Below are 24,602 nucleotides of genomic sequence, written 5' to 3'. Positions count from 1 at the left end.
GTGAGAAGATTAACATGCAATGCCTTTGTTTGGATAAAGGTAATGGAAGTATAGAATCATGTCCATATGTGCAGTGGAGCTTAGGATGTTTGGGGACTGTTCAGCCATCTCCTTGTAGACCTTACTCTGGATAGAGGCAGCTCGTGGTTCTAGCAGGAGGTAGAAGGCACCTGACCCATAATTTGCAGCGGGAGACAAAAAATAGTTCTGCTCCTGGGTGTCTCCATAAAATGAGAAATTTGGGATCCAAGGCCACTTTGCCCCCACTCCCCCACCCCGAATGTCCTATGTGGAAACATGCCACATGTGGGAACACCAGCGACCGTCAGTTATGCCTGAAGAGCTTTGAGAGATTACAATTCAGGCGTCAGAGAATGCCCCTGGCAGAAACACTCCTTTACTCTGCGGAAACAGGAGCCATTTCTCTAGGTTCTGGGAGGGACATCTGGTCAGTTTACAAGAGCTCTCCTACAGTTATTTATGACAGCAAATGTTAGATGTTTAAAGTAGTGCTGAAGTGACATTTGAAAAATTTAAATTAATACAAGGGAGTGCTGACAAGTATTGAGCCTTACCCAGAAAAAATTGAGCTAAGCCGCTATAAATTGCAGGGTGTATTGACCAATTTGTGTGTATTCAATGGTGCAAAAATTAACTACCTATGATTTTAACTTATCTTTCATGTTCAGGTTCAAAGTGAACATGACAACACCTCCAGAAAAGTTCAATGTGTAAGAGTATAGGACCATAATCAAGTTCCTGTTTCTCCAAGGGAAAGATGCAAAGCAGATCCATGATGAAATGTCACAAACTATGGGTGACAGTGGCCCTTTATATGCAACAGTTAAACATTGGGTTGTCAATTTTAAAAATGGCCATTTCGGTGTTGAAAGTGAGAAACCCAGTGGAAGGCTGTTTCTGTCTCTGTGCCTGCAAATGTGAAAGCCACCCATGACATGATCATGGAAGACCGCCGAATATCAGCCAAAAGTATTGCTACATATCTGAGAATATCACATGAAAGAGTTGGTGCCATTATCCACAGACTTGGAAATGACAAAGTTGGCAGCAAAGTGGATCCCCAAACTTTTGAAAACCGAACAAAAGAGGAAACGTATGGAGTCATCGGTAGCTGTTTTGGAACATTTTGTAAGAAATGAGTAAGATTTCTTGGGCAAACTGGTAACTAGTGATGAGACATAGATCTACTGTTATGATCCTGAGACAAAGGAACAGTCTAAGGAATGGAGGCACAGTAGTTCCCCCAGGCCAAAGAAGTTCTGAATGCAAAGATTGGTGCAAAAGCAAATGGCAACAGGGTGGTGTTTTTTGTTTGTTTGTTTTTTGATAAGAAGGAAGTTCTGCTGGTGGACTACCTCCAACAGGGTTCAGCCATCAATGCAAAATATTACTGTGCTTTATTGACGAAGTTGAGGCAAAACATCAAGGAAAAACATCGAGGAAAGCTCTCCGAAGTTGTCATCCTATTGCATGACATCACCTCATCATACACTGCAGGTGAAACAATGGCAAAACTAACGCCTTTCAAGTGATGCCCCATCCACCCTTTTCTCCCGACCTGGCTCCTTCTGACTATTATCTGTTCCCCAAACTCAAAAAAACTCTAAAGGGACGACGATATGGGAGTGTTCTGGGGGCAACTAATGCTTCCAATGAGTGGTTACACCAGCAGTTGGAAGAATTTTAATTTGCAGGGACTTGAGCTGCAGGACAGATGTCGCAAGTGCGTTGACTTCCTGGGGGAACTTGTAGAATAGTGTGGCAGTTACAGCTTCCTAGCTCAATTTTTTCTGGGTAAGGCTCAATACTTGCGACCACTCTAGGCGGCTTCGAATACAACATAAAACTAATAAAAACACAAGAATTATTGCATAAGTATCTTCTAATAACAATTTACAAGATGGAAAAAGAGTGAAGAATAAAGAAAATAAAAAGAAAAGGTTCAAGTACTAACTGGAGGGAAGGCCTGAATAAACATCCATGTTTTAAAATGATTTTTAAAGATACCCAGTGTGAGGGCTGCGCATCTCTGGAGGGAGACTGTTACAGAGGCGAGGAGCTACCGCCGAGAAGGCCCAATTTCGTGTTTTCTCCTTCCAGGCCTCTTATCAGCACCCCCTCATAACTAGTAGAACAGAGTCCCTCATGGGTACATGGAAGTCTTTAAAAAGAAGTGTGGTCTGACAGCTCTATTCTGAGGATTCTCTAGCGTAACTTGATGACGGCAGTAATACACTTTAACAAAGGACTTTTAGATTTGTGAATCTGTAAACCAGCCACAAGCTTAAAATACAGCAGAATGATACCTGGACAGCATGCACGCTGGCTGAAATCCTGTTGCTTCATGTAATAGGTCTCAGCTATTTGGCCCACTCAATCTAACTCCTCTATAAATTCCATTAATTCCAACAGACCTATTCTAGTTGCGATTGACTTTAGCATAGTAAGATGAAACAAGTGTAGACCTATTTGAATAAATGAAGCTTACCAAGGAGTTGACTCACCAACAGTCCTACTGTAGTGCAACCTACTAAACACAATTTCAGCCACTATGCGTAGATCACCGCATGCACACATTACACATGTATGCATTTGCTAAGTCCACATTTGTATTATTTCACTGTTTATCAAATTTACATGCTGCTTTTTGCTGGAGGCTTCGTGGGTGTTTTTTGTGTAGAGAAGCCACCACCAGTGCATCTACACACTGAAAAAAAAGATGTGTGGTGACCCTAATGCTATCTTTAAAAAGATTTCATGATCTTTTTAAAGATATTATGTATACTTCTGAAGTATTCTCATGACTGCAGACTGTGCCTGCTTGCTTGCGAAGGAACTTTGCAAAAGAAAAAGATTTACAGTATTGGGATATATGCTTTTATGGACTACAGTTCAATGGCAAAGCACAGGCTTTGCATGGAGAAAAACTCAGGTTTAATTCAAGGCATGTCTAGCTCACAGGATCAGCTGATGGAAAATAATTCTGTAGTGTGAAATTGTCATCCTTGATTTCCTTGCTTTTTATGGCTATCAACCTGAACAATCAGACATTCATTATTGTTTTAATTCATTTCTGTGGTCTTCTCATATTGCAGATTATCACCATAAAGAACCCCTCAGTATTTCTGTTTTCTTAAATGGGTAACAGTTTATTGTGGTCTTTGATACCACATTAAACCTTTGCAGTGGGTGTCATTTTATCATCCATTTACATTTAACAGAAATGCTATAGTGCCGTAATGCTAACTTAATTTTATACATAACCATTCCAACTACTCCAATAAATCATTTTATTAAAATGTTAGTGACTAGAAAAGTCCCATTCCCCAATCCATTAAAAAATAACATTATAAATATATAGCACTATGACTATTTCATTTAAGGAATACATCACATTTTTAAATTTAGAAGCAGTAAAGCATTCTACTGGTTAACAAAATCTTTCTCATCACATGCTCGTCACATGAGTTAACATGCAATGCAAGATATAATCAGTGACTTGATATAATGGCACATGTTGCAGTGGCAATGCACCACTGCAACATGTGCCATTACACCTTACACTGGTGCAACTAACCAATGAGAGTCTGCCAACCAACTTTTTAACAAGGAGATAAAATGCCCCCCACTGCAAAAGTTGCAGGGAACTTTCACAGAGTTCAGGTAAATTAGAGCCCATAGTGGGATGAACGTTGGGAGGCCAAAAGTACAAGAAATCCCTGGCAGGTTTGCTTGCCACTGAAAGTGGCAGAGCAATTATTACTAACACTAGGAATTACCTATCGGGAAACAATAGTAGATAACAATAGGCTAAATGGACAAATAGCCTGATACAGAGTAGCCTCATAGGTTTCTGCCACGTAGGTTCTGTTATTCTCACTTGACAAACCAAGGTAAAGGAATATAGGAACACAGTGCAAGAAGCGAACTCAAAAGACTGTGAAATACAAAAGGAACAATCTGTGATATTTCTATGCAAAAACCAATTTGTACAAGGGAAGTGACCATATCAGGTAAGTGGACCATGACCGCCTTAGTAAACCTAGCAAGCATCCATAAACTGCGTGAGGCTTCAGTCCCAGCATACAGGCACAATGTTGTGTTACTGGCTATGGGGGAAGCCTATACACTGGACCTGTCACTCAGTGCAGGAAACGTGGTTTCTTCACAGGGCATGGCTCCTGGTCCCCACCACCACGCAGTTCTTCAAAACAGTGGGTGCTCGGCTGCCGGACACACACGAGGGGACCCCTAAGGAGAGAGAGCCGGGCGCGGGGCTTCTTCTGAGCGTACGTGGCAAAAACCAAACCCTTCAGAAACTGCCCTCACCTGCCTTGTCGATGGGCTGAGATTCTCGCAAGAGCAGCGGCTTGCGATCCGCTTCTTCTTCCTCTCCCTCTCCCGGCTCCGGGATCTTCATGGCACTCGTGGCGGGGCAGGTATGCAAAACACCCGGGGCCTCAGGGGGGATTTAAAAAAACCAACCACCCACTCAATACCTCTCTTTCGCTCCGGGAAAAAAAGAGCCCGCAGCAAGTAGGGAAATGGGCGGGGCAGACACGTGACCAGGACCGGGCGGACACGTGGCCCCCGACGGGAACCACTGACTCCACACTTCCGCCTTCAGCTCTTTTTCCCTGCTCTGCGCCGCTTCTCGGCCATCTTTGATACTGGCACAAGTTGCCCGGCCGGCTTGCTACCGGACGAAAAGGACGGGGCCGCTGGATGTCGCTTCATAACGGATCCAGTAAGTCTCAGGGTCGATCCATGAAACCAGAGCATTTTTTTCTCCCGCACAGATTTGCGTAGGTTGCATCCATTGAGCGGCCACCTGTCAGGAAGAAGTTGCCGAAAGAGAGGAAGAGTCATGGAAAGGCTGTGGGCTACAGGCAGGCTGCAGGCGAGCCCCACTCCACACACACCCCCGGAGACGGGGCGGGGGGGGGCGCCAAGGGGCTTATCGCCTCAGACAGACACCCTTCGCGGCCCTCCGTCCCCACCCTCGTCCTATCCGAATGCGCCGGGGAGGGGGAAGGGAGGCTCCCCCTGCTCTGGGTCCCAAGTCGAGCCGTGGGGAGCACGAGACCGGAAGGGGGTGAAGGCGAGCCGCTGGTTGGCTGGCACGCACCCCGCCCCTCCATTTTGTGGCGGCCACAGCGGAGGCCCCGCTGGTTTTGACTCCTCCACACCGAGGAAAAACAAACAACCATAACAAAATAATATATATAAAGGAAAGGGGGAGAAGCCCGAGAAAACAGAACCCTTCCATTAACCCATCACGCAAATACGTTCGGAAAAAAAAGCCAAATCAGCCGCTGAGAAAACCAGTACAGTAACTGGGGGGAAACGAAAGGAGCCGCATCTGCCACGACCGCAGGCACACCGTCCCCACATTCACTCCCGCGGGAAGGGGAACGCGACACGTGTCCCCAGAACGCTTCTTTTTTACTCCCGTTTCCAGAGCTCTTTGGGAAAGCGCCAGACTTCCCTTCACCGTAGATCATTCCCAAACACCAATCCACTTTCCTCAGATCCACGCAACCGGGAGGTGGCGAGGGGGAGATCTCAACCGCAGGGATGGCGGCCGAGAAAAGGGGCGAGCGAATCCGCCCCTTTAGCTTTCGATTACATCGAGCTATCACTACCCCGTCCCGAGCCTGGAAAACGGCTTTCTGTGGGGCCAGGAGCACGTGGGGCTGGCGCTGGCACCGTCCCCGCCCCCCTCTAGACTGTTCCCTCGCGCGCACAACAGAACAGCTCACCTGGCAAGCAGCGGCAAACCCGTAGCGAAAAAGACCGACCCGTCGTTTATATAGCCGGAGCCGGGAAGGCCGTGGCTTGAGGAACACGTCACGCCTCCATCTCGCTGCTTCAGATACACGCTTTGCTCACCTTCCTCCACCTTAAATATCCGCCAGGGAGTGAGGAATAATAACCTCTTTTCCCCACCCCAAAAGCGTAATACTGCTTACTGCTTTCTTGTGGTTCACCCCTTCCAAAATGGGAACTCAGTGCTGGGAAAGGTGGAATGCCGCAGGAAAAGAGGAAGATTACATACGAGGTGGACTGACTGTCTAAAAGGAACACAGGCTTGAGTTTACAAGTAGTAGCTGAGCAGGGCTGTTGAGGACGGGACATTTTGGGGATCCCTCTAATCATAGGGTCTCCACGATGGCGCCTAAGAACAACAAAGCTCTGTGTTGGGAGATGTCCCCTGCTTTCTGCAGTGCAACCAAATGGGTCCTGAATTCAGCAGCTGCACTGAAGTTACTGTGGTACTATGAAATCAGAAATCTACCAAAGAAAAAGGAAATACATGCCCTGCTACTGATTGTTTTCCTTATTCTTTTCGTTCCTATTGTAAAAAAATTGTTTGTTTGTTTAGTCGTTTAGTCGTGTCTGTCTCTTTGTGACCCCATGGATCAGAGCACGCCAGGCCCTCCTGTCTTCCACTGCCTCCCGGAGCTGGGCCAAATTCATGTTGGTCGCCTCGATGACACTGTCCAACCATCTCATCCTCTGTCGTCCCCTTCTCCTCTTGCCTTCACACTTTCCCAACATCAGGGTCTTTTCCAGGGAGTCCTCTCTTCTCATGAGATGGCCAAAGTATTGGAGCCTCAGCTTCAGGATCTGTCCTTCCGGTGAGCACTCAGGCTTGATTTCCTTTAGAATGGATCGGTTTGTTCTCCTTGCAGTCCAGGGGACTCTCAAGAGTCTCCTCCAGCACCACAATTCAAAAGCATCAATTCTTCGGCGGTCAGCTTTCTTTATGATCCAGCTCTCAGTTCCGTACATCACTACAGGAAAAACCATAGCTTTGACTATTCTGACTACTAGTAGTAAAATGTGGAAACCTCCATATCATCTCATTCACCTGCCAGAGTATGACAGGTCTATCACTAACCTGGTGTTGTCCAGTACTGTACTTCAGTATTTTGAAATAGAATTTCATGTCCAGCTTGTTTTAGGGCAAGACAGAAAAGAGGTATAATCAAAACATTGGTAGACCAGGCAAATCAGAACTGTGAAGCTCAATTTCTCAGCACTGAACTCAACCATCTGAATTGGGCCCTACAGGCGAATGGCTGTTCCAAGAATGAAATCAAAAGAGCCATCAAACCAAGAAAACAACACCAAACTGAAGAGGAAAAACAGCCACGCACAAATAAAGTATTTCTGACATACATCAAAGGGGTCCCAGAATGCATGGGGAAACTTTTGAAAAAACAATCTACAAACAGTATTCAGACCCACCACAAAAATACAACAAATGTTACAGTCAGCAAAGGACAAAAAGGACCCCCTCACCACTGCAGGAGTATACTGGATACCTTGCAGTTGTGGACAGGTATATATTGGAACCACAAAACGCAGCATTCACACCAGAATCAAAGAACATGAGAGACACTGCAGACTAAACAACCAGAAAAATCTGCAGTAGCTGAACATGCCCTTAAACAAGCTGGACATGAAATTCTATTTCAAAATACTGAAGTACTGGGCAATACCAGCAATCTGTATGAAGACTGCACAGGGAAGCCATTGAAATCCATAAACAGAACTTCAACAAAAAGGAAGAAGGCCTAAAACTAAACAAGGCCTGGCTTCCAACACTGAATAATACAGCCTGCAAAAGGTCAATGAACTCTACCCAGCCACAAGGGCCAGGGATCATTGCACAAAAAAGACCAGCTAATGACACCCATCAACCACAGTGACAGATAATCTCTCTCCCCTGATCACAACAAAAAACATGCTGATCACCCAATCTCCTGAAAAAAAAAAAAGGGTGGGGAGACAAAAGCTGTTCCCACAGCTTTAAATACTCAACTATCCAACAAACAGCAACAGAGCAAGGACAGAGTTCCTACTCCAGTCCTCTGAAGATGCCGGCCACAGAGACTGGCGAAACGTCAGGAAGAACAATTTTCAGAACACAGCCAAAGAACCTGAAAAATCTACAACAACCATCGAGCCAGCTAAATTTTTGAGCAAACACCACCTAGTGGATGGAATCAGAACTCCCAGTTTATGCAGTGCTAGCCATTATGAATACAGCCCAGGGAGCTTGTACGTAGGTCTGGAAGTAGCCCTCCACCACAAGGTGCTCTCCAGAAGATCTTGACAACAACTCCCATCAATACTGAATACGGGCCCTAGAGACTGTGGTATATAGGAATTGTGGTCCAAAGTTGATGGGATGAGCTGGGTTAAATTCTCTTCCTCTCTCCCTTCTCCACAAGTTGCCAGGCAAGGAGAAGAGGAAAGATTGTTTTGCCAGACCTGTGAACAGACCGTGTGGATTTGCCACTACTGTACTTCATTTTCTTGATTTCCTCCACACTAGCCCCATTCCCCCTCCTTCTGCCTGCATGAGAGTATTCTGAAAGATGCATCATTTCTTTTCTTAAAGCATTCTTATTTAAATATCAGAGGAGCAATCTCAGGTTGATTGAAGTAGTTGGCATTTTATACAAATGTTTATTTTATGAAAATTACACTTCAGTGTTCAAAATGACTTCAGTATTGTTTTTTTTTAAAGGCCACAAATGTCGAAGGCCTTGCTAATAGAGTATAATTATAAGTTAAAAGCAGGACTTGTCTGTGCTGATATACAGTATGATGCGTTTTATCCATTGTACACTCCTCAGATGATTAACTCCAAAAATAACAATCCAAAGTGTTGGATCAATCCATTTGATTACAGGTGGGTCTGCTGATCTGCTTATGTGTATCAGTTGCTAGGACCCCCAAACAGGAGGTGTGTCCTGGCTGGAGCTTCCAGAAAGATCTGGCTGGTGACTGCAGGAACTGAACCCTGGACTAGATAGGCCTGTGATCTGACCCAGCACAAGTCTTCCTACATGTAACATATCTGTCTTTCTATCCATCTGACTATTTATGTAGGTACCTTGTAATGATATAAAGCACACCCTTGGGAGCAAGTGGGACTTAATGTTGCAATGTAAATCACACCTTTTCCATTCCCCCCTCCCTCAGTCTTCCCTTCATGCACTCCACCCCCATGAAGTCAGCATTCCCATTGTACTGAGCATGCTTGTGACGGACAGTTCAAATGTCACGCCTGTCTATTATGTTAGAACCCTGATGTGGGAGCCAATGATAGGACAGGAGGGCGGAACCAAGAAAAAAAAAGGAGGACAGTTGGAATCAGTTAGGGTGGACAGTTATGAAAAGTTAGGACAGGGGAAGAGTTAGAAGAAGGATAGGGATATATATAGAGAGAGATAGGGAATATAAGATTTAAAGAGAACACTTGGAAAGTTAATGTATGAGAGAACTAAAAGAAATGAAAGTTATAAGAATTAAAGAAACAGTTACACCGTGATTGAAAATGAATATAAATGAGCCAACATACTGTTTGTGTAAATCAAAAGAAGTTTAATGAATTGCAACTACAATACCATCCATGATTTTCTTTGTGTGTTTCACCTGTTAATCTTTAAATAAACATTGTTATACAGTGGTGCCTAACAAGCGCCCCATTTAACGACGAATCCGTATAGCGATGCGGATTTAGCGATCGCAAAAGCGATCGCATTGCAATGATTTAGATGGGCAAAAATCCCATTGCGATGATCGGTAAGCGTTTCGCTTACCGATCTTCGCATTATGATGTTTTCAGAACAGCTGATCGGCGGTTCCAAAATGGCCGCCGGGTGAAGAAAATGGTCGGCTGCAGCGTTTTCGCACGATTTCCTCACATACCGAGGTGCTGAAAATGGCGGCCGGATAGAGGATCTTCGCATAACTGTGAGTTTTCCCCCCATAGGAACGCATTACACAGGGTTTAATGCGTTCCTATGGGGTTTTCCGTTCCGTATAGTGACGATTCCGGATAGCAACGATTTATCTGGAACGGATTATCGTCGCTATGCGGGGCACCACTGTATTTGACATCAGTGATTCTGTGTTCATAATTGGTAATTGAGGAAGTAATCCTCTGGTGGCAGCATAATTAGGGAGAAAAAGAACAGTCATACTCGAAGGAAAATCTATCTGTTAGGAAAAACAAACAGAGGAGCTGGGTGTGTGTGTCAATGCTCAATCCTCAATTGACTGTTCTGAATTCATTTTCCATGTCTACATTGCCTTGAGTCCCACTGGATAGAGTGCAAAGAAATTCTGTTCATTACCAAAATATAATAAATAGCATAAAATATGAAATTTGGGAGAAGTCTCTTAAAAAGATAATGGAGGCAACATGAGGTCATGACACACACACCCATGCCAATATTCCAGAAACTATCCTGGTGAAAGTAAGCAGAGGAAGGATTTTCTACAATATAACAAGTCAAACTGGGTAATGATTGCAGGATACTGATGCATCATCACACGAGAATAACTTATCAAATTACTGAAAAGCATCTGTGGTAACCCACTGTCAGAAAAACAAATGATTCAAATATTCCATGTGATGAGACCCTAAGACAACTGTATTTAATTCCAACTTATTACAAAGAAAAAGAAAAGAAAAAAATAGATCAGCATATCAAACTGTGAAATGTCTTCCAACCGGGAAAGGTTACAGTAGGCACGGCAGATGTCATGTGAAAGGTCTTCCAGGTCACATGCCTGCAATACTCAGTGATTAACCCTGGGTTTCATTGGTTCCTATGCAAGTGGTAGCCATCCAGGGCCCAGTCCTGCACTTCTCCACTACTGAATATTGCAAAGAAAACAGCTCCAAATAAATTAATGGTAGCAGCAATGTAGAACACAATCTGCCACTCGCCCACAGTGTTCTGGCAAAAGAAAAAAGATGAATAAGTATCAGTTTCATATTCAAAACCGAGCATCATGAAGATGCTCTCCATTAACGCCTTTTCCCCTTCACCTTCTTATATCTATTTTCCCTGTGCCTATTAGAAATGAACTGACTTTTTTTTTTACTATAAATCCCACAGTACCCCAGCCAACATGGCCAGTTTAGATGTCACATTCCTGGTTTTGTTGGTTATGAATGATTAGTGAGCACAAGCTATCCTGTTGTGTAAGCCTGCTGAAGCCACTGTTTGCCTGTTTTGATTGTCAAAGTTGGAAGCAATTTAGAAACTATTACAGCTTAAGAAAAAAAAAAGACAACTATATACACAGTGAGGGGAGTTGCAGCTTGTTTCTGATCCTCCAAAGTATTGTTTGGAAAACAAGGAAAGGAGTGTCTAAATGTATATGATGCATTTGTTTTGTTCACAAGAAACAAGTGTGGAAAATGGAAAATATTGCTTGACTATGTATGACATCTATTAAATGCAACTTAATTAGGAAAACAAATGCCAATATGAAAATAAAAAGCCATGTGTGGTGCTTATATACCACCTCATAGCGTTTAAAGCATTCTCTGGGCGGTTTACAAGTTGATGGTGGAGGCTACAAAAGCTACACATTCAAGAGCTTAGTGAGAATTTTAACCACAGTTTTCAAAGGAAGAGATCTTTGAAGTGTTACCTCTGGATGTAGCTCCAGAATCACAGCGATGGGCAAAGTGTCTATGAAATTTTGTTATGTGTCCTGCCATTGCAGTTTTGGCTCTTGCAACTCAAAGGCACTCCATTAAAATAAGAAGTAACTGATTACAATCACTGTCCTTATTTTGTTTTGGATACACTGGAAAAGGCCTGTGAAACTATTTTGATGAATTGGGTAGGATTACCGTGACAAAGCTCACAAAGTTATGAACTACAACAGTGGTTCCCAATCTTGGGTAACCACCATATGGCTTTAAATATAAAAACTAACATTAGCAACAGTGAGTCACAGAATACAAGGTCATTCTCTCTGCTCTATTTCACAGTTCTATATCATTTTTAAGACAGAGATTACAGGGTTTCCTCCCCCCCACAAAAGCAACAGAAACTAAACAGTAATGAAATATATCACCACTTCTCCTATTTTTTTTAACGAGCTGGACAATGACTTACACTATGAGTCAAGCTCTTAGCAACGAGTGGTCCCACCATTCCCGGGATAGTAGCAAATGAATTTGTGATTCCTAGGAGGATACCAGCATATCTAAGAAAACATGGAAAACAGTTTGTTATTCGAGTCACAGTCCCTTGATCTTCTTCCCACCATTGAGAAAGGAAGGTCAGATTTTCAGCCTCTCTCTCTCTCTCTCTCTCTCTCTCTCTCTCTCTCTCTCTCTCACACACACACACACACACACACACACACACACACACACACACACACAAACACACACACACACACACACACACACACACACACACACACACACACACGACAAATAGTCTATAATATAAAAGTGAATCCCTCTAGAAGTTCCCAACACTAACTCAAGTGTTCTTGGCACTCAAAGCCCTCCTGGAAGACTGAAACAAGAGGCACTGGAAGGAATTTCACACATGATTCATCCACTCGCTTGGAAGGGATCAGAAGAGCTTCTCACATGCACAAGCTTCCCCATGAAGAATTTGCAAGGGAGATAAAATCCAAAGCATGAAGCTGCTGGCCTACTTAAGCACCAGCAGAAGGATTCCCATTGCAAGGCAAGGGCCTCCCCCTCTGGGTCAGATTCTGCATGCATTTTACACAAGGGTAGATGGCAGCAGAAATGTTAACTTCTGGGCTTTTTAAAATTGGAAAACATGTACCTACCGTGTTTCTCGGAAAATAAGACAGGGTCTTATATTAAATTTTTGCTCCAAAAAAAAAAAAAAAAAAAAAAAGCAGTAGGGCTAGTCATGTCATCTTCTGGTTGCTGCACAATGGTGGATAGCGGGCTTTCACTTAACTAGGGCTTATTTTTGGGGTAGGGCTTATATTATGAGCATCCTGAAAAACCATACTAGGGTTTATTTTCAGGGAAACAGGGTAGTACTTCTCCTGTGTTAATTTCAAAAACAATTCTAATACTTTAAAAAACATACCCAACCTATTTCAAATAATCTACAGATCAGTACAATCTTAAGAAACCACAATGCATAATGAAAATAGGACAAGCTTCCCAACATATACAGCAAAATGAGCCGCTTCTCCTTGCACAAAAAAAAAGGAAAAATGTTTCCCTTTGCCTTGTGTCTACTACACTCCTTCCAGCAAGTCAATCTTCAGATCAGTGTACGAACATATGGGACAAATGTAGCATTTCAAATAATCTACAGATCAGAACAATCTTAAGAAACCACAAAGCATACTGAAAATAGGACAAGCTTCCCAACCTTTTAAGCAGAATAAGCTGCTTCTCCTTGCACACAAGAAAGGAAAAATATCCGACTTTGCCTTATGTCCCACAACAAGTTAACAGCACCCTTATGCATGACCTCTCAGAACTAAGTTCTGCTGAATTCATTGAGGTATATACTTCCAAATATAAGTATAGTGGATTGATTTGCCACCTAAGGCTATCACACTATGACAGGCACACAAAATTCAGCAGGGCTGCTTTTTAAAGTAAGCATTTAGAGACCACACTGTAGAAGTGGACAGGGATGTAGAATACAGTAAGTTCACTAAGTGTCATAGAACTAAATCAAACGAATGACTGGGGAAAATGCAGGCATGTACTAGGAGGTTTCTATTCAGAAGGCAATATGAGAGAGTTGAAAGACAAATAATAGATTTAGAGCACCCAATGCTTAGTATCATTGTACAAATCTGTCCACAATAAGGGAGGAAGGAACTCCTAAAATACTGATAATTGTAGTCCCTTACAATTCAAATACAAAACTCACAATTCCTGCTATTTTAGGATACAGTTGAAATTACATCTAGACAATTAGTACAGATTAAATCTGTTCACTAGTTTTAAAGAAATCAACTTACGATGGTGCAATATCCAGGTGGTTGATGCTGTAGCCAGAGACAGAAAAGCCCCCCAGTGTTGTTGATATGGTTACAAATGTGACAGCCAGTTCATAATTGCACCCTATAAATCCAGCAGCTACGAGGAAAACTGCTGGGCCAATCATTCCTGAATTAAAACAGATAAAAAAATATCAGCTTCAGAGAAACAAAAATGCTGTTTAATTTTTCTGCAGTTCTGCAATGTCATCTTCCTTTTTTAAAAAACATCTGAGTTTCAGCATAGCGCTACTTTACAGCAATCTTGCTGCTGATCCTTGGGCAGGGAGATAAGATGATCTGCTACAACCAGTTGCTGGGGCTCTGTCATAATACAGCTTCAAGGGAATTAGTACATGTCCTTTCAAAGTTGTGGGAATGGAGCAAATATTTATCTTGGGAGGTCAGTCAGGTTGTGGGAGTTAGACTGGACCAAGGTCACACATACAGACGTTCAGGGCCAAGAGAAGATTTGGAATCAGGTCTCCTCAGTCTTCCTACATGCTAATCACTAAACCAAATTGAACTGAAAATTCTGTTAGCAAAAATGGTCAGTTCTACGCTGTTCTACACATGATTGCCACCTAGCGTACAAAATAACCAACAGCATCCAGTTCACAGATTCATGCTTGTGTTAACTTTATTTATGACAGAATCCAAGCTATTGCTGCTATAAACTTTAGCTAAACAACTGTTGCTGCTTTTTAAAAAAGGTTTAATAAGAGATTCCAGAATACAGGCAACATCAAACACATCTTGTTAATAGCAAGACTGTACTATGATAAGACAACAAATGGCAACTATGCAGAAAGGTGGGAACTGGGTGGTAGAGGGAAGAGAAGAGAACTGAAGGCTGTTGATCAAGGTATCTGCATTGATGCCATTTTTAATATAAAAGTATCACAATTTTAATTAACACAACTGTCATCTGAGGTTTTCCCAAGAGATTCAACTATCGTGGATTAAAAATGACAAAAGAAGAAGCGAGGAAAGCAAGGGTATGGAGGAATGGTTTAGGTAGCTGAACTCCTATTTTGTATGATCAGTCTTGGATTCCTCTGGAGCGGACTGGAACATATTACTGTCAGGGAGACCTTGTGTTCTCAATCAACTCTTGCCTAATTTAAAAAGCAGCACTTTCCTTCCTTACCTATCAGGGTAAATGTTTTTCGCACACATACTGTAGATAGGTTTTGTTTCTCCCGTAAATGATCAGCAAATTGACCAGATAGTATCATACAAATCCAACAACCAAAATAAGGCAGTGCAGAGAGAAATCCATTCTGCAGGGAAAAACAAACACAGAAGGAAACATTTAACCACTATCAAGTAATGAAAATGATAAATACCTTGGAATACTAGAAGCAGACAACATCGTGCACACAAAAGTTAAAGAACTGACAGAAAGATAATATATCAACAGACTGCAGAACATCTTAAAATCAAAATTAAAGGGGGGGGAATACAATTAAAACCATAATCACATGGGCCATTCCAGTAATTAGACACCCAGCTGGAATAATAGATTGGACTCAAAATTAATTAGAAGATCTGGATTGAAAAACACAGAAACTAATGAACATGCATCATGTACTACATCCAAAAAGTGATGTGGAAAGATTATATTTACCACAAAAAATCAGAGCCGTGGATTACTGCAAATACAGAAGGTAGTAGAGGAATTAAAAAGAAGCCTAAACGATTATATCAGCAGAAGCAGAGAAAAATTACTTAAGGCAGTGAAAATGGAGAATATTTTGAAAACAATAGAAACCAAGGCTCAGTATAAGAAAAAACAATTTGAAAATAAACTAAACAGCTGGAAAAATAAACCACTATGTGGACAACACCTGAGAAATACTGATGGAAAGCATGATCATAATTCAAGATGATCATGGTTAAAATTGGGGACCCTTAAGAAAGAAACCGAAGGCTTGATTTCTGCTGCACAAGAACAAGTACTCCAAACCAATCTGATGAAAACTAAGATCCAAAGAATTAGTGCTAAAAGCAAATGTCAACTCTGCCAATATCCAAAGATGGCACAAACAGATTATAAAGCTAGACATGATAGAGTGGCAAAGTTAGTGCACTGGTCATTATGCAAAAAATATAACTTGCTGGCTTCCAAAAACCCATGGGAATATAGGTAGAGAAGGTGTCAGAAAATGAGGAAGTCAAGATTTTGTAGGATTTCCGGATCCAAACAGACAGACACCTTGAACATAACACACTACAAATAGTAGTGATAGAATTAAGAAATATCTGGATCATTGGCTTTGTAATTCCAGGGGATGCCAGTGCTGAATTTAAAGAATTGGAAAAACTGACAAAGTACAGAGACCTGGCAATCAAAACATCTTGCCCCTGGAAAAAACACACTTCAGTGGACTATGTAGTCATTGGGGCTTTGGGAACAGTATCAAGAAATTTTACACAGTACTACAGCGGGGTCTTGACTTGAGAACTTAATCCGTATTGGAAGGGGGTTCTCAAGTCAAAAAGTCTGTAAGTCAAGTCTCCATTGACCTACAGTGCATTGAAAACCGATTAATCCCGTAACAGGCCGTTTTTGTTCCATTTTGTTTTTTTTCTGGTCTGTAAGTCAATTCTCAGTCTGCAAGTCAAACCTAAATTTTGCGGCCACAGAAGTCTGTAACTCAAAAAGTCTGTAAGTCAAGCCGTCTGTAAGTCAAGGGTCCACTGTATAAGCAATTGCAGATCTTAGAAATCACACCACCATCAGAGCTACACAAACCGGCAATATTAGGAACACCAGACATACTATGCCGATATTTAACAGATACTTAGGTTTTTTGTTAAAACTTGTATTTGTTATATGATACCAGCCAATGTTTTTATAATTTGGACTGTGCCTGGTATTTTTGAACAACAGCAACAAAAACAATAATAGGTTATACTGGGAGATAACCTATTAGCATAAGTGACAAGTCATGGATTTTGCGATAAGAAAAGGTCATTAGTGCAAATGATAATGGAAATGAAGCCCAAGGTTATGAGACCAGGCATCTAGTTCAACTGCTAACTTCCCATTTATTCTCAGAGTTGAGCAATAACAGATGAAAGCTGCCTCGTAGCAACTGGAATGAAGGCAAACACTGGTTGTTGAACTCCACATCTTCATATAGAGCCAAGGACAGGAAACTGGGGTGCCCAGATATTTTTAGGCTATGCTGTAAAGAAAAATACTGCATAGGAACCTGGAATGTAAGATCTATGAACGTTGGGAAGCTGGAGGTGGTCAAACAGGAGATGGCAAGAATAAACATTGACATCCTGGGCATCAGTGAACTAAAATGGACAGGAATGGGCGAATTCAGCTCAGATGATTATCATATCTACTACTGTGGGCAAGAATCCCGTAGAAGGAATGGAGTAGCCCTCATAGTCAACAAAAGAGTGGGAAAAGCTGTAATGGGATACAATCTCAAAAATGATAGAATGATGTCAATACGAATCCAAGGCAGACCATTCAACATCACAATAATCCAAGTTTATGCACCAACCAGCATTGCTGAGGAGACTGAAATTGAACAATTCTATGAAGATTTACAACACCTTCTAGAACTGACACCAAAGAAAGATGTTCTTCTCATTCTAGGGGACTGGAATGCTAAAGTAGGGAGCCAAGAGATAAAAGGAACAACCGGGAAGTTTGGCCTTGGAGTTCAGAACGAAGCAGGACAAAGGCTAATAGAGTTTTGTCAAGAGAATAAGCTGGTCATCACAAACACTCTTTTCCAACAACACAAGAGGCGACTCTATACATGGAAATCACCAGATGGGCAATATCGAAATCAGATTGATTATATTCTCTGCAGCCAAAGATGGAGAAGCTCTATACAGTCAGCAAAAACAAGACCTGGAGCTGACTGCGGCTCTGATCATCAGCTTCTCATAGCAAAATTCAAGCTTAGACTGAAGAGAGTAGGAAAAACCACTGGGCCACTCAGGTATAATCTAAACCAAATCCCTTTTGAATACACAGTGGAAGTAAAGAACAGATTTAAGGAACTAGATTTGGTGGACAGAGTGCCTGAAGAACTTTGGATAGAGGCTCGTAACATTGTCCAGGAGGCAGCAACGAAAACCATTCCAAAGAAAAGGAAATGCAAGAAAGCAAAGTGGCTGTCCAACGAGGCCTTAGAAATAGCAGAGAGGAGAAGGGAAGCAAAATGCAAGGGAGATAGGGAAAGTTACAGAAAATTGAATGCAGACTTCCAAAGAACAGCAAGGAGAGACAAGAGGGCCTTCTTAAATGAACAATGCAAAGAAATAGAGGAAGATAACAGAAAAGGAAAGACCAGAGATCTGTTCAGGAAAATTGGACATATTAGAGGAACATTTTGCGCAAAGATGAACATGATAAAAGACAAAAATGGGAGGGACCTAACAGAAGCAGAAGACGTCAAGAAGAGGTGGCAAGAATACACAGAGGAATTATATCAGAAAGATTTGGATATCCCGGACAACCCAGACAATGTAGTTGCTGACCTTGAGCCAGACATCCTGGAGAGCGAAGTCAAGTGGGCCTTAGAAAGCCTGGCTAACAACAAGGCCAGTGGAGGTGATGGCATTCCAATTGAACTATTTAAAATCTTGAAAGATGATGCTGTTAAGGTGCTACATTCAATATGCCAGCAAGTTTGGAAAACTCAACAGTGGCCAGAGGATTGGAAAAGATCAGTCTACATCCCAATCCCAAAGAAAGGCAGTGCCAAAGAATGCTCCAACTACCGCACAATTGCACTCATTTCGCACGCTAGCAAGGTTATGCTCAAAATCCTCCAAGGTAGGCTTCAGCAGTATGTGGATCGAGAACTCCCAGAAGTACAAGCGGGATTCCGAAGAGGCAGAGGAACTCGAGACCAAATTGCTAACCTGCGCTGGATTATGGAGAAAGCCAGAGAGTTCCAGAAAAATATCTACTTCTGCTTCATTGACTATGCGAAAGCCTTTGACTGTGTGGACCACAGCAAACTATGGCAAGTTCTTAAAGAAATGGGAGTGCCTGACCACCTTATCTGTCTCCTGAGAAACCTATATGTGGGACAGGAAGCAACAGTCAGAACTGGTCATGGAACAACTGAGTGGTTCAAAATTGGGAAAGGAGTACGGCAAGGCTGTATACTGTCCCCCAGCTTATTTAACTTGTATGCAGAATACATCATGCGGAAGGCTGGACTGGAAGAAGCCCAAGCCGGAATTAAGATTGCCGGAAGAAATATCAACAACCTCCGATATGCAGATGATACCACTCTGATGGCAGAAAGTGAGGAGGAATTGAAGAACCTTGTAATGAGAGTGAAAGAGGAGAGTGCAAAAAACCGTCTGAAACGCAACATCAAAAAAACTAAGATCATGGCCACTGGTCCCATCACCTCCTGGGAAATAGAAGGGGAAGATATGGAGGCAGTGTCAAATTTTATCTTCCTGGGCTCCATGATCACTGCAGATGGAGACAGCAGCCCCGAAATTAAAAGACGCCTTCTTCTTGGGAGGAAAGCGATGACAAATCTTGACAGCATCTTGAAAAGCAGAGACATCACCTTGCCAACAAAAGTCCGAATAGTCAAAGCTATGGTTTTTCCTGTCATGATGTATGGAAGTGAGAGCTGGACCATAAAGAAAGCAGACCGCCGAAGAATTGATGCCTTTGAATTGTGGTGCTGGAGGAGGCTCTTGAGAATCCCCTGGACTGCAAGGAGAACAAACCTATCAGTTCTAAAGGAAATCAACCCTGAGTGCTCACTGGAAGGACAGATCCTGAAGCTGAGGCTCCAGTACTTTGGCCATCTAATGAGAAGAAAAGACTCCCTGGAAAAGACCCTGATGTTAGGAAGGTGTGACGGCAAGAGGAGAAGGGGACGACCGAGGATGAGATGGTTGGACAGTGTCTGCGAAGCAACCAACATGAACCTGACACAACTCCGGGAGGCAGTAGAAGACAGGAGGGCCTGGCGTGCTCTGGTCCATGGGGTCACGAAGAGTCGGACACGACTAAACGACTAAACACACACACACACTTCTAGAAACCTTCATCCTTCATCATCAGCAGTGCTACTAAGGATGGATGGAAGTTGCTGGTTAAGAGCCTTTAGAGGCCACATATGTGCACCTAAGGTTTAGCCATTTTTATGGAGCTGGGGAGTGAATAATCCAAGCGTCACCTTTGGATTTATGGAGGGGAACCAGAAAGCAGTTTGAGAAACTTTTAAAGTTGATTGTTTCCTCTCTGTTGTTGTCTATGGAACGTGCTTTTCAGGCTGGATGCCGACACTTCCACTTGTAAATATTTTGGGTTTTATTGGTAACAGCTGATCATTGGAAACAATCAATAAATTATTTATTATGCTAAAAAGCACCCCTGAGACATATCCATCTACTATGCAGCATGATGTTAAAGTCTAAGCTCAGAATTCATTGCTGATTTTGAAGACGACCAGAGATTTGTGAGCTGTACTTTTAGAAACCACACTGATCACCACGGCAGTATAAGGAGGATAAAAATGCTCAACATGAGCTAAAGCTTTGAAATCAAATTCCCATTCAATCTTGAATGACCCACAGCCAATTATTATGTCTATAATCCCTCTTGAAATCCAGTCCCATACAGTTGGGCACTTCAGAATGAACAGAACAATCAAAGTCACAAAGCTGAAAGACATAGGGCATCTTACCTCTTGCACATCAAATCGCAAAATCTCCTTCATGTAGGTAGGCAACAAGGTAAGAAGGGTATAGAAAGTCCAGTTGTAAGAAAAGTGGGCTACAACAATAGCCCAAAGCGGAAGAGATGTCAGCATGGCTTTCCAAGGCACAGATTTCTGGGTCGAAAGCTAAAGAGATAAGGGATGAAATCCACACAGATATTCTAAAACTGCTGGTCATGTTTTGTATAATCTTAATCAGAGCTGCAGAGCTAGAAGAGACCCTATCGATCATTGAGTTCAACAGCTCTCAAGGAGGCAGAGTGGGGAATTGAACACCCAACCTCTGGCTCTGCAGCCAGAGACCTAAACCACTGAGCTATTAAGCTGGATGGTATTAACTTCTAAAGATCATGTTCTTGTTAGTGTGCATTGATAGAGGACAGTTCAGACATAAAAGCAGAGCCCTTGTTTGTTAGGTGAGCAATGCAGGACAAAAGCATTTGAGCAATAAAGACTTTCCAGCAGCTTGGAAAATTACTTACAACCAACATAGCTACCTGAAATTACTTCTTCTCCTTCTCATTTACTGTACCAAGTTCAAAAACAATGCAGTGAGGGAGAACTATAGTTCTTCTTGGGGTAATGACTGATGAATCTTTTTTAATGTTTAAATTTAATTTTGTTATTTTAATGACATTTTAAAGCATTTACAGAGACATGTTGAAAATTCTGCCTGGGGTTTCTGGGAGTTGTAATCCAATTGCACCTGGGTTACCCAAGATTGGGAAACACTGTTTGAAAGAGTCAGGTGCATCCTTTGTTCTATTAATATTATGGTAGATGTCTGACACCCAAGTAATTTCAGCAGGAATAAAGGCCAGAACCCTATTGGTGTTCATGTCAGGTTTGTATCGTACACAGACTTTATGTGATTAGCTGCAGAATTTCAGACAAAGTCTATAGCAAAATTACACACCTGATCTGCAAGAGAAGACAGAATGTATTCTTTCTCTGCATGAGAAATCCTCTTGTGAGTTTCTGGAGTATCACTAACCATCACCATCCAGAAGAGGAACCACAGCACACCCAGGGTACCTTGAGGCAAAGGGGGAAAGTGTCTGTGCTCAAATGAAAGGAAAGGTTGACCTCATGGCACTAATAAGACTGAAAAACACTGAGAAACAGGCCACACCTATGCCCACCATCAAGGTAAGTACTGTGGAGTTGTGGCTACGTTTCAAACTTAGAGGCATGTTGCAGAAAAGGGTAAACAAGTTTTCCCTAGCCAACCACTATCCATGTAGGATGGAGTTGATGAAAGTTCCACTCCAAAATATCTGAAGAACATCAGGTTGGGGAGGGGGAAAGTGAATAAAACAGAAAAGTCGCCCATTCTACCACTTCTGTGTGAACCTGAGTGTTAACAGCAACTGCCAAATAGTCCTTTAAATAAATATTGTTAGCACAAACTGAGTACTTGCTTTCCACATAGGTTTGTCAGCCTGGGTATGGTTACAAAATCCATAAATAAAGCAAGACTGAGTTTAAACATAAAACAAGGTTAATCTATGAGGTGTTAATACAACAATATGATTAAAATGAGAGAAAAAGGATTCCTACAAAGCTTCTAATGGGTAAGAATTCTTTTATCAAAAGTCTTTGCTGACCATATTTTTTGACAAACAGGCATATATTAGCTTGGTAGAAAAATGTCAGGAAATGCAAGGCTGTTTAGCATTTATTTGAAATAAGGTGGTAAAGTGCTTTAGAAATAAAAGCCAAAAGCCTTACTCAACAGAACTAGATTTACATATACTTACCAAATATGTAGAATACATAAGCCCAGTCCATATAAAAACAGATCAAGCCAGACAATGGAAGAGACACAACAGTTCCTAGTTGTGCACCTAGAGTTTAAATGATTTTTTGTTAAAAAATGTTGCCAATGCATATCCTAAAAGTACAGAGATTGGTCAACAATTTCAAGTACTAGGTGAAAAAGGATACCCTTCTCCCCCGAATTGCACAGATCTGAGCAGCATGATTTTGGTTATTATTTTTTATTATTATTTATTTAATTTATATGCCGCCCACTCTACCCAAAGGTCTCTGGGCGGCTTACAACAATTAAAATTCAATGCAATAAAATAAAATGATTAAAATACAGTTAAAATACAATTAAAATACAATTAAAAATACAATTAAAATTGCCATCATTAAGACCCACAGTTAATGTTATTTCAATTAAAAGCCTTCTGGAACAGGAAGGTTTTGACCTGGCGCCGAAATATCATCAGTGTCGGCGCCAGGCGAATTTCAGTTGGGAGGGCGTTCCATAGTCTGGGGGCAGCTGCCGAGAAGGCCCTTTGTCTACAAGCCATCCCTCTTACCTCCTTGAGGGATGGCTCTTTCAAAAGGGCCCCCTGGCTAGATCTTAACAGCCTGGTAGGCTCATATGGAAGGAGGCAGTCCTTCAAGTATCCAGGGCCCAAGCCGTTTAGGGCTTTATATGTCAGAACAAGCACTTTGAATTGGGCCCGGACAGCAACTGGTAACCAGTGTAAATTATACAGAATCGGCTTGATGTGCTCTCTGGCGGCCCCACCACTCACCAGCCGCGCAGCTCGATTCTGGACCAGTTGCAGTCGCCGGACCGTCTTCGAAGGCAGCCCCACGTAGAGCGCATTGCAATAATCAATACGAGATGTTACCAGTGCATGTGTAACTGTCATGAGACTCCGCTCGTCCAGGTAGGGCCGTAGCTGGTATAGTTTCCGCAGCTGGAGGAAGGCGCCCCTGGCCACCGAGTCCACCTGGGCTTCCAGTGTTAGACTGGGGTCCAGGAGCACCCCCAAGCTGCGGACCCTGTCCCTTAGGGGGAGTGTAACCCCATTCAGGACAGGGAAGTGGCCCTCCAACCTGTCCGGCGAAGCACCCACTAACAGCACTTCCGTCTTGTCTGGATTGAGTTTCAATTTATTAACCCTCATCTAGTCCATTATCAGGTCCAGACACGAGTTCAGCACAGAAACCGCCTCACCTGGATTGGTGGAAAACGAGAGGTAGAGCTGAGTGTCGTCAGCATATTGCTGACTCCTCAGCCCAAACCTCCTGATGACCTCTCCCAGTGGTTTCATGTAGATGTTAAACAGCATGGGGGACAGTATCGAGCCCTGAGGAACCCCATGACATAAATGCCATGGGGCAGAGCAACTGTCCCCCAGCACCACCCTCTGGATACGGTCAGCTAGGAAGGAGCGGAACCACCGTAAAACAGTGCCCCCAACTCCTAACCCAGCCAGCCTATCCAGAAGGACACCATGGTCGATGGTGTCGAAAGCCGCTGAGAGGTCCAGGAGTATCAACAGGGTCACACTCCCCCTGTCTCTCTCCCGGCAAAGGTCATCATACAGGGCGACCAAGGCTGTCTCTGTACCAAAACCCGGCCTGAAACCCGATTAAGGATCCAGAAAATCCGTTTCATCCAGCAGCGCCTGGAGTTGCCCGGCCACAACCCGCTCCAACACCTTGCCCAAATAAGGGAGGTTCGCCACTGGTCGGTAGTTGACCACCAGCCTTGGGTCCAGGTTAGGCTTTTTAAGGAGTGGTCGAATTACCGCCTCTTTCAAGGCGGTAGGGACCACTCCCTCTCTCAGAGAGGCGTTCACGGCCTCCTGGACCCAAGTGCGAACCCCCCTGGCAGATCTTCCAATTAGCCAAGATGGGCAAGGGTCGAGCGGCGTGGTGGTAGAACGGACAGATCCAAGCACCCTGTCCACATCCTCGGGTCTCAACAATTGAAACTCATCCATTAAAGTTTGACCTAAGCACGGCACACTGGACACATCTTCCGATTTTGCAGTAACAGTGGAGTCCAGCCCACTGCGAATCTGAGCGATTTTTTCCTCAAAATGAATAGCAAACTCATCACAGCGAGCTGATGAGCAGTCCGGGACCTCCACCGGGTTTCCCGGTTGAAGAAGATCCCGGACCACCCGAAACAGCTCTGCTGGACGACATTCTGAGGAAGCAATACGGCTGGAGAAATATTGCCGTTTCGCCAGCCGTATTGCCACGAAATAG

The 24,602-nt window shown here is 42.9% G+C and overlaps 2 protein-coding genes across 4 annotated transcripts in view; both read right to left on the bottom strand.

Moving 5' to 3' along the window:
- The window catches only part of LOC110075013 (sialin), a 29,515-nt gene extending 21,470 nt beyond the window's left edge, over positions 1–8,045 (bottom strand). Inside the window, exons 1-2 of the mRNA XM_078385808.1 lie at positions 5,784–8,045; positions 4,351–4,852 (exon numbers count right to left, since the gene is read on the bottom strand). Coding sequence (XP_078241934.1) covers positions 4,351–4,441 — 91 coding nt within the window. The 5' untranslated portion in view covers positions 4,442–4,852; positions 5,784–8,045. The remainder of the gene's footprint in view (positions 1–4,350; positions 4,853–5,783) is intronic.
- Positions 8,046–9,402: 1,357 nt separating this feature from the next.
- The window catches only part of LOC144583004 (sialin-like), a 39,143-nt gene continuing 23,943 nt past the window's right edge, over positions 9,403–24,602 (bottom strand). For 2 of the 3 annotated variants that reach the window (XM_072999658.2, XM_072999672.2), the window contains 7 exons: positions 22,340–22,426; positions 21,496–21,614; positions 20,547–20,705; positions 14,996–15,128; positions 13,828–13,975; positions 11,964–12,054; positions 9,403–10,787 (listed from right to left, as the gene is read on the bottom strand). In XM_072999658.2, the coding sequence (XP_072855759.2) occupies positions 10,647–10,787; positions 11,964–12,054; positions 13,828–13,975; positions 14,996–15,128; positions 20,547–20,705; positions 21,496–21,614; positions 22,340–22,426 (878 nt within the window). In that variant the 3' untranslated portion in view covers positions 9,403–10,646. Of the gene's footprint in view, positions 10,788–11,963; positions 12,055–13,827; positions 13,976–14,995; positions 15,129–16,549; positions 17,040–19,890; positions 20,706–21,495; positions 21,615–22,339; positions 22,427–24,602 lie in introns of those variants that run through there. The other variant, XR_013541926.1, reaches the window with a different exon arrangement.

Source organism: Pogona vitticeps, chromosome 1, assembly GCF_051106095.1.
Source record: "Pogona vitticeps strain Pit_001003342236 chromosome 1, PviZW2.1, whole genome shotgun sequence".
NCBI classification, from domain to species: domain Eukaryota; kingdom Metazoa; phylum Chordata; class Lepidosauria; order Squamata; family Agamidae; genus Pogona; species Pogona vitticeps.
This window is presented reverse-complemented; position numbering and strand designations above follow the sequence as displayed.